The sequence below is a fragment of the Meriones unguiculatus genome, chromosome 7, assembly GCF_030254825.1.
Source record: "Meriones unguiculatus strain TT.TT164.6M chromosome 7, Bangor_MerUng_6.1, whole genome shotgun sequence".
In the NCBI taxonomy this organism is placed as follows: Eukaryota; Metazoa; Chordata; class Mammalia; order Rodentia; family Muridae; genus Meriones; species Meriones unguiculatus.
Window position 1 is genome coordinate 42,638,842 of NC_083355.1, and position 13,202 is coordinate 42,652,043.

Sequence of the window (13,202 nt, forward strand, 5' to 3'; positions counted from 1 at the left end):
GAAAATAACTGCTCTAATACTTGCTTTTTTTCAAAAGAACTATATAACCTGTATGACCCCAAGTTTGGGATTGGTGGGTGGGGTTCATGTTTTTACTTTTTCAGTGTCCATATATGGTGTGTTGTGTGTACATGTGTATAATTGTATGAGTGCAGGCTTCTGTGCCATGGCATGTGTGGAGTCTAGAGCAATGTCAGGTGTCATTTTTCACGTTCTACCTTGTGGTAGTTACTCCTGTTCACTGCTGCTAGCCAGACTAGGTGGCCCACAAGGCTCTGGGGGATTCTCCTGTCCACATTCCATTTCACCGTATATATACCAGAATTACACATGTGCCTTATCACACTGTTTTGTTGGGTTTGTTGTTGTTGTTATTGTTTTTATTTTTTTGAGACAAAGGCTTCCTGTGTAACCCTAGCTGACCTGACCTGGAACTCTATGTAGATGAGGCTAGCTTTAAATTCGCAGAGAAGGTCCTGGGATTAAAGGCCTGCACCAGTATACCTGGCTATAACTAGCTTTTACGTGAGTTCTGGAGATCTGAACTCAGGTCCTTATGCTTCCTTGTCAACTACTTTTACCTACTGAGTCATCTCCAAAACTCTTTATTTGTTTTTGAGAGAGGGTCTCACTATATAGCCCTAGCTGGCCTTGAATTTGATAAGTAAACCAGGCTGGCCTTGAACGTCACAGAGATCTCCCTGCCTTTATAGGTGTTGGGATTAAAGACTTGCACCACCACACCCTCATTCACAGCTTTTCATTTTTTGGTCTGAGGGCGGCCTCACACTTGAAACACAAAAAACTCTGCTAATAACAACAGGGCTTATATTAGATTTCTTTCATAATACTGTCTTGTTATAGTTTGATAATGTTTTTTTAAGTATTCAATAATGAACCTTTTGATTTTATTTGTTTTGTTTTGAAGACAGGTCTCACTGTAGCTCTGGCTGTCCTGGAACTTACTATATATAGCTCAGGCTGGCCTCAGATTCACAGAGATCTGCTTGCCTTTGCCTCCTGGGTGCTGGGATTAAAGTCATGTACTACTATGCCTGTCTCAATAATAGACTTTTTAATTAATGAATTCTAAAACTCAAAAGAATATAATTAATGAGTAAAGATTATGATGGTCTGAAGGTGGAGCTGTCTCAAATACTGAAGTTTACATGCATCTCTGTGTCCAAGTGCTCTAAGATCTGAATTGTCCATAAATCCATCATTCATGTCCTCACCATCATTAACCATACTCAGAAAGAAAACCATAGAAAATGTTACATGGACAGGAAGCACAATCCTGTGGACTCATGGCCCAAGAAAGAAAATGAGCCGTGTACCACTGACTCAGCACAAGGAGAAGCTGAAGATACGGGAGCAATGACACTTGCTGTGCAAATCCATTATCAAGGCATAAGATCGCCAAAACAATAAAACACAGAAAAATGAGCGAGGCATGGTGGCACAAAGCTATAATTTTAGCCCTTGGGGATGTGGAGACAGGAAGATAGACATTCTGAATCGTCCTTGCTTACAGAAGTTTGAGGCTAACGTGGGCTGCCCGAGACCTGGTCTCAATATAAACAAAAAGAACATAAAGCTATGTAAAGAGTGTTGAATTGTGGGAGGAACAATGCTAGTTCCATCCCCCACCCCCTACCCCCTCTTTTTGAGACAGGTTTTCTGTTTTTTGTTTTTTGTTTTTGTATGGACAAAGAAGTCAGGGAGCCTGACAGTCTTTATCACAGTACTCAGAAGGCAGAGGCAGGCAGAGCTCTACGAATTTGAGGCCATCCTGGCCTACAGAGCTAGTTCCAGGACAGCCAGAGCTACACGAAGGAAACCTGTCTCAAAAAGCCAGAAGAAAAAATTTAAATATATATCCATAAAATGACTGTTGATTATTTTGAATAGTTATTGCTGCTCTAACTTACAGATCTGAAGCATAAAATGATCTTTTTGCTTTCCTTTTCTATCCTGGCAGATTGAAGAAGAGATGTTGGCTTTGCAGAATGAACGCACAGAACGAATACGTAGCCTGCTTGAGCGTCAAGCCAGAGAAATTGAAGCTTTTGACTCTGAAAGCATGAGACTAGGTTTTAGTAACATGGTCCTTTCTAATCTCTCCCCTGAGGCGTTCAGCCACAGCTACCCCGGAGCTTCTAGTTGGTCTCACAATCCTACTGGGGGTCCAGGACCTCACTGGGGTCATCCCATGGGTGGCACACCACAAGCTTGGGGCCATCCGATACAGGGTGGACCCCAGCCATGGGGTCATCCCTCAGGGCCAATGCAAGGGGTACCTCGAGGTAGCAGTATGGGAGTCCGCAATAGCCCCCAGGCTCTGAGGCGGACAGCTTCTGGGGGACGGACGGAACAGGGCATGAGCAGAAGCACGAGTGTCACTTCACAAATATCCAATGGGTCACACATGTCTTACACATAATAATTGAAAGTGGCAATTCCGCTGGAGCTGTCTGCCAAAAGAAACTGCCTACAGACATCAGCATAGCAGCCTCCTCACTTGGGTACTACCTTGTGGAAGCTGTGCATATGGTATATTTTATTTGTCTTTGTAAAGCGTTATGTTTTGTGTTTACTAATTGGGATGTCATAGTATTTGGCTGCCGGGTTTTTGTGGTTGGCTTTTTGTTTCTTTGTTTTTAACTTTTGGAAAATTTTTAAGGTGGGGATAGATAATATTTTATGTGTGTGACAAAAAAATAATTGGCTTAATAGAAGGGGTACTATCTGAACAATATAAAAATAAAATGAAACAAACTAACCTGAATTATCACTTTAGGGTGTCCATAGCCTAAGAAACTTGTTGGAAGATCTAAAGCCTTCCTTCATATTCCAAATTCTCTGAGTCACTGACAGCAGGCAGCATCCATGCTGAAACACGCTCTTACTGAAACAGTCCTCCACTCCTTTGCTTTATTTATGACATTGATCTGACTTTTCAGCCTCGTTTGGACTAAAAAGCAGAAGACCACAAACATTGAAAGATTTTATTTACCTTTTCAGGTAGTAGAAAATCATTTAGTTCTTTGCTAAGTGCTTCAGAAATTTGTCACTGATTCTGTAGGTTGTATAATGTAAGGTTGAGTTGCTTAAGGAGGTTACAAGCTGTGTGGGTTTGCACTAATAAGCCTGTGAGCTTTCCGAGGGAAAAAACAGAGGGCTAGGGGTCCCCTAATAGTTCCTGTGAGCGGAATGTTTAGCACGGAGTGAGGAGATAAAGCCGAAATATCCTGACATTGTGTTTCTTGTACAATGATATCTTATCCTACCCAAATAAGACCCCAACAGTACCTTGCTTTGTTTGTACAAAACAAAGACGCATAGCCAACAACAAAGCAAATGCCAGAGGTATTGACTGATGCCATATTTGTGAACTGCCATTTATTAAAATACTCATGACACTACATAATTTTATGATCCCCTTTTTGGCTTACTGAATTTCCTGTTTACAAGTAGCAATAGTCAATTATTTAAATATTTAGTTGCCACTAGGAGTCACTGAGCCAATGACTACCAGCTGCTGACTAATCTTCACACTGTAGTTGTTGCTTCATTTGCAGGTCCTCTGTTTAATTGCTGTTTTTGTTGCAGCAGTACCTACAAACTTAATTCATTGAGACTTAGTGACCATCTGGGTCTGTGTTAATATCACACCTTTCAGAATTCTCTAGCCTCATTGCTAAAATACTACTGAGAAAGAAACTAGGTAGTTAGGTGAGTGAAAGAAAACAAAAACAAAAATTAAAAATATTATGTGGTGGTCAGGGACCACTAACATTTGGGGAGTATGTTTTGTCTGTTCTTACATGAAGGATCAATCCAGTGTTGTACATCAATGTCAGATACTATCTCATTGCTTGTGTGGAGCTTGAGTTGGAGGTAGGCAAGGGGCAGTGCCTTCTTTTAGTAGCAGAGCAGAGTTTCTTTTAAGGTAATTGTCCTCCCTTTTCAGTTGTCTTGAAGAGCTCTTGCTGCTAACTATGGGTCCTGCTTTTCATGCAGGTAGAGGGCAAGAATTCTCTTAATCATACTTAGAACAAACCAGTGACCAAATTGTCATCTGCTACTATTAAAAATTCTTGGTTTCCTTAACCACATTTTAGGTATTGTCCAAGTAGGTCATTCCAGTCTTCATGATTTACCCATTAAGGAGTTTCTGACATTGGTTTGGGGGTTTCTGACACTAATTTAAAAAAATAAAAATAAAAAGATCAGGGTGTGGTAGCACATGCCTATAATCCCAGCCCTCGGGAGGCAGGGTTAGGAGTCTCAGGTTCAAGGCTGCCTTCAGTTGTCTCAAAAAGGAAGAACAAAAGAAAGGTAGATGCTATAGTATAGATCCTTTGAAAAACCTAGAGAAGGTTAATAGCAGGGTTCACACACACTTCTAGGCAGGGTTTTAAACATGTTCCACATCAGTTTTAAAGTATACATATACTTGTTATAGCTAATGAAAAGGGCTTTTTAGTTTTCAGTCTTTTTTTTTTTTTTTGCATTCAAAGTACTATTAAAGAGTTTCAAACAAATTGAGAGTTCTATATATTTGGAGGAAATAAGAGAAAGCTTTAGAATTTAATAGGCTACTCAAAATTAAAGGAATATCATCTTTAAAGTTCATTCTTCATGTATTTGGCACCTGTCACTAATGAAGGGTTGGAATGGGAAAGCAGCTCAGATGTGTGTAAATCTTTCTTCAGACTCCAGAACGCTACCAGAGACACAATTTCACCACCCACATGTGAGCCTCCCTGGTCAGATTGAGTGACTGAGTCCATTTTGATCATAGTGTACTCACAGTAGTGTGATTGGATACTCTCTGTCCTGTCCAGTGGGGATTTCTGCCTTATCACATCGTGTGGCACTCCATGCGGGTCATTACGCCTGGATTGTACCATCAGTTTAGTTAATACAGTTAGTTCTCAAAATGATTAAAATCCATAGGTTTGTATTTGTAAACTATAACTTCAAAGGAGTTTATGTACATGGCAGGAATGGTCACAGTAAAGACTGGTAGCAGGAAGATTTGAAAGGGTTTAAAGTGCCCTGAAGATAGGGCAAGTACTTTCTGGAAAAAAAAAAAATGTAAATGTCAATATTTGACCAAATTAACACTACCTCCTCCCAGTTATTGATATCACTCGTTCTATGTGTGTTTAAGAAAGTAGGAAGCGTGAAGAACTTGTGTAGCACACCAGAAGTTGTGGGTCTTTTTCTGGTATCCAGAGCCTAACAGGGAAACATTTCTTGTTCTCCCTTTTTTTGGGTCAGCATTTTAAAAATGCAAAGCCTCATATCTTGAGACATAGATTCCTCATCCTTTGCACATAACTTTTCTCTTTTAAACTTAGCTCTAACCCTAAATTTTGACATCAGAAAGTGTTTGCACTGTATAAACAATGTTAGCTGAAAGCGTGTTTATTTTTATTAAAGCTTCCGCTTTTCTGCACATTTCCATAGTCCTAAATTGGAAGTCACACCCATAGATGAAACAGTCTCAAGTCAAGGCCTTGCTAATAAATGGAGCTTTGTACATAGTCATGATTTTTTGGCTACTTGGATATCAAGTAAATAACACTCAGAACACTAAAGAAACTCTCCTGGAGATTCCATCCTGCCACTAACAAGTTTTGTTCTGTACATTTTTTTTTTTTTTTCAAAAATTGAAAACTTTTTTTCAGATCCTAAAGCAGAATTTAGTAATTTTGTGCTTCTGTAAATGTCTAGCATTTTAAACTTACATAGATTACATTGTTTTGGACACTGGAATAATACGATTTATTTTCACCTGTAAAAATAACTTCATTGTACTTGAACACCTTTGCATTTCTCCATTTGTGCCATTTACAAGTGGAAATAAATTGTATTATACCATGATCTACTGGTGTTTTAAAACTGTTACATATGCACATTTTGGGTATAGCTATTTTCATTTGTATATATTTATTGTATATACATATGAGTGTCTATATGTATGTATAGATGGATGGATATAACTCATTCTATACATGTCTGCCAGGGCTTAAGTTTGTTTTGTTTTTTGTTTTTGTTTTTTTTTACTCTGTTAAGGCAAGACTGTATGTGTTTTTAAAGAGTACGCTGGGTTGATATTTATGAGAAGATGATGAGTAGATGCAGTCTTTTCCTTTTAATTTCCTTAGCACTTGTACGAGTGAGGAGAGAGTTAAGTAAAATATGAAACCATAAATCACAATGCAGTAAAATTGTGCTAGGGAAGGAGCCAGTTACTGTTATTTTGAGTTTTACAATGCAATAAAAGATACAACCTGCAGAGAAAAGTGGGCTCTGCGACAAACACTGGTGGTCATTGTTTTGCAAAGGGAAAGAGCGCCAATGAGTCACAGCCTTTTTGGATTTTGTAGTCATGATGCTATGATCCTCATTCTCTTTTTACTCTCATAGTAGTAGTTACATACTTTGCTGAGGATCAAAACTGTCAGGAATTACTCCTAAAGCATAGCTAAGGTTCTCCTAAACTGTAAAATCAGGAGATGGTCACTAGGAGAGAAGCATGATGCTGGTTTGAAGGGTTGTCTCCTTTAACTTCCTCTTCTTGCTAATAAAAAGTTCATGCACCTTCCACCCCTCCTGAGCCACTGCTCTCCAAGCCGGGGTTTGCTCTAACACAACACCCCTTTGCTAGGTTTGTTTGTTTCTTTCTATTTTTTTTTTTTTTTTTTTTTTTTTTTTTTTGAGACAGGGTCTTGCTGTGTAACCCTTTCTGGTCTGATAATTGATGTTTTAGTCAAGGCTGGCCCCAAATTCCTAGTAATCTTTCTGTCTCAGCCTCCCAAGTACTGAGATGGCAGGCATGAGCCACCATGCTTAGCCACAGCAACCCATTCTTTTGAAGGTTTCATAGTTCTGCATTTCTCTCATGTTCAGAATGTGAAGTGTCTTATTGTGTATTGAAGTCAGAAATAATATATTTAAGGTGTACTAAGTGTGAATCTCCTATAATGATGAATGAAATTCTCACTCTTACATAAAGCCTTCTCTAAGGAGCGCGGTCAAAATTTGGGCTGTCATCTTTGAGCTGCTTATCAAAATACAGATCATTATTGAAATATAAACAAATTCTGTTTCATTTTGTCCCTAATAACAGAAGTCTCCCTTCCGTGGTTTAGCAGTGCCTTTTAAAAAGGCACTCACCCAAGTTGCTAAGAACTGGAAATTCCCCACCTCAGATTCCTTAAAGGATAGAGAGTGCTGTACACGCAGCATCATACGTGCCTCTTGTATGCAAGGACTACTGACGGAAGTCTGCTTTGCTGTGTCTGGTTATGTTGTCTGCACTTTTATGAAATCACTGCAGTAGATCTACGTTGGAAGTAACTTAATTTGTAAAATTTTTATTAAACACTGTAGAAAAAGTGAAGCTGAAAATTCTGTGCATTTATATTTTCTACTGAATTCTAGTAGCCCACTTTTAAAGTTATATTGACTTATTTTTTTCCTCTTTGATTATACTCAGATTTCCAAAGTTTTATTCAAACAAGTGCTGGCCTTCAGATCATAAATATAAGTATGCTCCATTTCTGCCTGTTGCAGGCTTCTGAAACTTGCACTGCCCATTCATCAAAAAATAAGTATCTTAATGAATAGAAGCAAGGAACAAAAACTGGGGAGCCATGTACTATGTTACCATATGTTAACTGTTACCAGAAATCCAAACTGAAGTGTGTGTGTGTATGTGTGTGTATGTGTATGTATGTATGTGTATATGTATGCGCACGCGCCCGTGCTTGTGTGAGCTTGCGTGCGTGCTGGGGATTTTGTTTTGCTTTGCTTTGCTTTTAAATATACAAGGGGTTTTTCTTTAAGTAGAGAAAAAGGTTAATCCTCTCCAGCTGGATGCCCACGGGATATAATAATCTTAACATCTGTAGGTAGTTGGAAATGTGAAGAGAAGAAGGTAAGACCTCTCAATGAGTGATAAAGGGTGTCTTGATGCTCAAGAATCCCCGCCCCCCAGAGTACGGGTAATTTAACCTGCACAGTTTCCTTTCGCTCGTAGTTTAACAATTACGAGTGAAAAATCATGTAATTATCTGTAAATATGTAGCTAACAAAATGACCTAGTTTCTGTATTTTTTTGGTTTTGTACTAAAGTTTATAGGTTTGTGCCAGCTAGAGAGGAGTTGCTGTCATTGCTAGTTGTGGTTCTAGCATATAACCCTGAAACCATCCTAGGTGACATTTTTTAGAATTAATGCTTAAATGTTGTTAAACGAAGAAATGGAGCTTAATCATTGGTCAGGTTTGAAATCTTTTGAAGCTAAGTAATTTTATTTACTATGATGATTACATGTCGTCAGTCATGAGTGAGGTATAGGGAGTCTTCCCTCCCCAGTGGCCATGTTTACAGAGTGTTGTGTCTAAAGTGCAAGTGTGTTAATGTTTGTGTAAATTATGCAGGTGATAACTTTATGGTTTGGGACTGTTTATGGGCTCTTTTAACTGAATTTTCAAATGAAAACTATGCTTATTGCTGGCACATTGATCCCATTTCTGGAACATTTTTCCTACTTCCAGAATTCTATATGTTCCTTAGACATTACCCCCACTTAACCTCCCTTCTTCTGATATGCCTTGTAGCTAAGATATTAAAGACTGTTGAACATAGATGAGGGAAATGCATTTCTTAAAAATCCATGAACCCTCAATTGTATGCTTTCAGTACTGTGTTATATGTTTCTATGGCAACTTTGAAGTCAGTGGTTTAGAAATGAGATGCCAATGTTAATGAAAAGTATGTACTCTTTGCTTTTGCATGGCTTGGCGTAGTATCCAAGGTATATTAGAGCCACTTGAAAGCATGGAGACCAGTTATATGGACACAGGTTTCTCTCAGTGGCGCGTTTTGCTTTTTCTTAGCCCTCAAATACATTGCCCCCGGCATGAACATTACTGTTAATATAAATTGCACATGGTCATCGAGTGAATTGTGTAATTTTGAAAAGATGCAGCTGCCCATGTTTGCGTTTTGGTTGGTCTCTATCTCACCTAACAGTGTAGGTCTTGGAGCCCTTTTTTGGGTGATAGATAGGTATATTGGTCTTTCAAGGCGTTGGCTGCCCCTGGGGTATTGCCGCACTGGTGTCTTCTGCTGCCCGTTCATTCCACACGTGCTGTTTTCCTTCCTTGTTCGTCATATTCTCAAAAGGAACCATTACTCCTCCTAACAGTTTTTTTTTTTTTTTTGTCTTTTATTCCACAATAAATGGGAATTGTGCCTATTTAGATTGCCCCTCCAGTTAAGTACACTTGTAATCCAAGCTAGAGACAAGATGGAAAAACATTTTTTTCAAGTCCACTTGGCCAGTAATTTATCTAACAAACTTTTACCACATTATCTTGACACTTGATAGAAGAGCCTATTAGGAGTCACAGTGGTTTCATAGAGTAAAATCCACGCGAAGAGGGATATGTGGGGTTTCCATTAGGAAATAATTTTATTCTTATTTTTTATGATTCTTCTCTGCTAGTTTAGAATGGGTTAATTCTTTTTCTTTTTGTTTTTTTAGGGAAATTTTTACAAAGACAATGGTCTGATGTAAATAACATTTTAAAGTACGGTGCACATAACTTCCCTAGGCTGTTCCAACCTATTTGTAAATGCTTTAGAGTTTTTAAATTAACACTTGTGTTGCTAAATCCTATTTATGTAAGTCTGAAAAGGTTTTTAACCCATATAAAACATTTAAATAATGCAGGTTATTATGAGCAAGTTAGCTTTGAGAACCCCTCCTTTTAGTATATGAAAAAGCCTAATGCGTATTAATGAGGTTGGAGAGACTATGAGAAATATGTATAGTGTATATTTTAAACAGCTTCGCTTGTATTGTGAAGATTTAAGAACAAACTTGAGATTTTTAAAGTTAACTATTAACACAGTTTTAACATAAGTTATCCCACTGGGTTTAAAAGCATCTTGAATGTATAACCCTTCTGTAACCCAGGCTGGTTTCTGCTTTTACTGAATCATCCAAACGTTATTTATATTTTTAGTTTTATGTACTCGTTTATTTTTGTTTTCCTCAAACAGCATGTTTTTTGTTTTTGTTGTTGTTGTTCTTTTTTGGGTTTTCTTGTTGTTTTTTTTTTTTTTTCACATGTAGAAATTTTTAAAAAGGAAATTGATACATGATTTTTCTCTGGATTTTCTTCACTTTGTCTTTCTACTAACCTCCTAAAGGCCATGGCATTCCATTTGCTTTATTTGTGCAAATGCCAGGGTTGGTTTTTATTTTTATTTTTGCTATTTACCTAACAAAAAAAAAAAAAAAAGAAAAGAAAAAAAAAGACAATGCTTCAGTCAATTGCTTTTTTATTTAAAATTTAAAAAAAAAGAGAAAAAAGAAAAAAAAAGCTGTAACCTTATCATTTCTAAGTAGACCATTGAGAGAGAAATGCACACCTGTCAGCCCAGGACCAGCTTTGGTGGCTAAAGGGAATATTTAAGCAAGATGTTGTATACAAAAGGTGGTGTATGCTACCCACAGTCTATTTCAGTTATTCCCGCAAGTCAGGTCCGGATAAATGAGGGTTATCAGCTAACTGATATGTTATCATTGAGGTTCGTCAATGAATTTGTACATTTCTAGTTCCCTTTGGTGAAGGGAAAAATGATTTTGCAAGACCTAGATTTTGGCTTGGTTTCTTGCCTCGTTTTTTGGCAGCCTTCATCTTTTCCTAAAGCCCTTGAGCCTGTAGGGTTTTCATAATAGACAAAGGACTTAAATAGTCTTTTAAAACTGGGATAGATTTAGGGAGAAGGGCAAGAGATTACAATATTGAACATATAGTATCCTAACGCTTATAACAGTGGAAATTTTGAGTAAACCCAGTACTTTCGATTTCTAGACTAAACAGATGCCCACAGTGGAGGCTTACCAAGGGTTGCCATGAGGAGGAAGCCTCTCCCTCACTGTCAGCACCAGCTGGGAAAGGTGGCTGTGCAGATGTGCATTTTCCTTTTGGTAGAAATGGTCCACGACACTAACTGGTAAGGCTTATTGTACAGTATATTGTCAGTATTCTTCTGGTTCAGCATACCTTAGAGTTCGTATATAACCTGTATTCATTGTATAGATTGTGCATTTAAAGCTGTTACCAAGTTGTCAGAACCTTAAGAACGAAAACAGGTCATATGTAATATTTTGTTTGTAAGTATCCTTTGTATCATAGCAAAGGAAATGTTTAAAAGATCAACTGTAATAAAAGTAATTTTAGTACACAGTGTCTGCTCATTTAAAAAAATTTTAGATTGACTTTTATGTGTATGAATCCTTTGTGTGCATGTATGTTTGTGCACTATATGCATCCCTGGTGCCTGAAGAAGTCAGAAGAGGGCACCGGATCCCTTGTGACAGAAGTTACAGACTGTTGGTGAGCCACAATGTAAGTCCCAAGTCCTCTGAAGGAACAGAAAGTGCTTTTTCTCTGAGCTTCCTTGGTTGGCTTTGAACTCAAGAGATCCACCTGCCTCTGCCCCCCAGGTGCTGGAATTAAAGGGGTGTGCCACCATGCCAGGCAAAGTAAGTGCTATTAACCACGGATCCATCTTTCCAGCCCTTGCTCAATTTTTTTTGTGTAAAATATTTTTGCATAAAGATATTTCAGTTTGCTGTGCGGTAGTGGCACACACCTTTAGTCCCAGCACTTGGGAGGCAGAGGCAGGTGTATCTCTTGAGTTTGAGGACAGCCTGGTCTACAGAGTGAGTTTGAGGACAGCTGGAAACACTGTCCTGAAAACCAAAAACCTTTCAGTTCACTGATACAATCTTGAGGTTCGGTGCTGGATGTGTGCCACCACTCCCAGCGCAGTGTAGGGCACACTGTATTGACAGGGTGTGCTGGGGGCAGTGCTGGTCAAGTGCTCTTCCACCAGCCCCACCCTCTTAACCTGTTTCTAAGAATTGGCATCATTCTTTAGTGTGTGTGTGTGTGTGTGTGTGTGTGTGGAGATGCATTCCCAGATCAGAGGACAGCTTTCAGGAGTCCGTCTCCCACCATGTGGGTCCCAGGGATCCAAGTCAGGTTGTCAAGTTTGACAAGCACTTTTACCTGCTGCACCATCTTACCAGATCTCTCTTTACTTTGTCATTGTTTTGAGATGATCTCACACTTAGCCTCTTTTAAACTTTTGTTTTAAACTCAGTGATCTGCTTGCTTTCATTTTCCAAGTACTAGGATTAAACTGTAGAATGGGGTCTTGTTGAGTTTCCCAGGCTAACCTTAAAATTTCTCTCCTGCCTTAGCATCCTAAGTAGCTAGGGTTTTAGGTCTGTGCCGTGAGGTCTGGCTTAAGTATCAGTCTTTAAACTGTTTAAGATTACCTGTCATATTAACTAGAAACATAGCACAGCATTTTTACTACTAGAATGTTGGTACAAGCCATTTGGGCTTAACATTGTGTGTGTTGAATGTATCTCTGTCAAATTATGTGGTGGAATCAAAATTGGACCCCAATTTTCTCTTCAGTATTTTTTATTATTTGTTTGAGACAGGTTTCTCTGTGTAGGCTTAGCTGTTCTGGACTCACTTTGTAGACCAGGCTGGCCTGGAACTTGCAGAGATCTGCCTGCCTCTGTCTCCCTGAGTGCTGGGATTGCAGACATGTGCCACCGTGCCCAACTTCTCTTCAGTATTTCTGCCTAAGTGTAGAAGTAATCAAGAAGGTTAAAACACAACCTGATGTTGCTTTGCTTCCACTGTTCAGTTTACAGCAGGAGAGATTTCCTTTCCCTCCCCTCTCCTACCCCTTTCCCTAACAGAGACTGCAAGAACATAAACAAAACATCACAGATGTCTGCTAGCTCTGTGGCACCAGTGCTACGACTACCTCTCAGTGATGCTCTAGAACCATGGTCTTCTGTTTATGTCCTGGCAATTAATGACGGTACTTTAATTTCTACTTTTTTTTTCCAGATATTTTTCAGATACTTGTTTTTAGTGACTACAGGGAGTCAGGGCTGCTGAGGGTATTATCAGCTGTAGGTGAAGACTACACACACAGCGATCCCAGAGAGAGTTTTTCTTAATAGAAGTTTTGGTTTCTTTGTAAACTCAGTTACGTTATGTAAATATGTTTTTGTTTTAATCCCAAGTGATATTTTAGTTGTGCTTTGGTTTGTCCATAGCTGATAACTCATCTTATG

The 13,202-nt window shown here is 38.7% G+C and overlaps 1 protein-coding gene across 4 annotated transcripts in view; it reads left to right on the forward strand.

Moving 5' to 3' along the window:
- The window catches only part of Taok1 (TAO kinase 1), a 78,301-nt gene extending 67,025 nt beyond the window's left edge, over positions 1 to 11,276 (forward strand). For all 4 annotated transcript variants that reach the window (XM_021652690.2, XM_060387251.1, XM_021652688.2 and 1 more), the window contains one exon: positions 1,982 to 11,276. In XM_021652690.2, coding sequence (XP_021508365.1) covers positions 1,982 to 2,443 — 462 coding nt within the window. In that variant the 3' untranslated portion in view covers positions 2,444 to 11,276. The remainder of the gene's footprint in view (positions 1 to 1,981) is intronic.
- Positions 11,277 to 13,202: the final 1,926 nt, after the last annotated feature.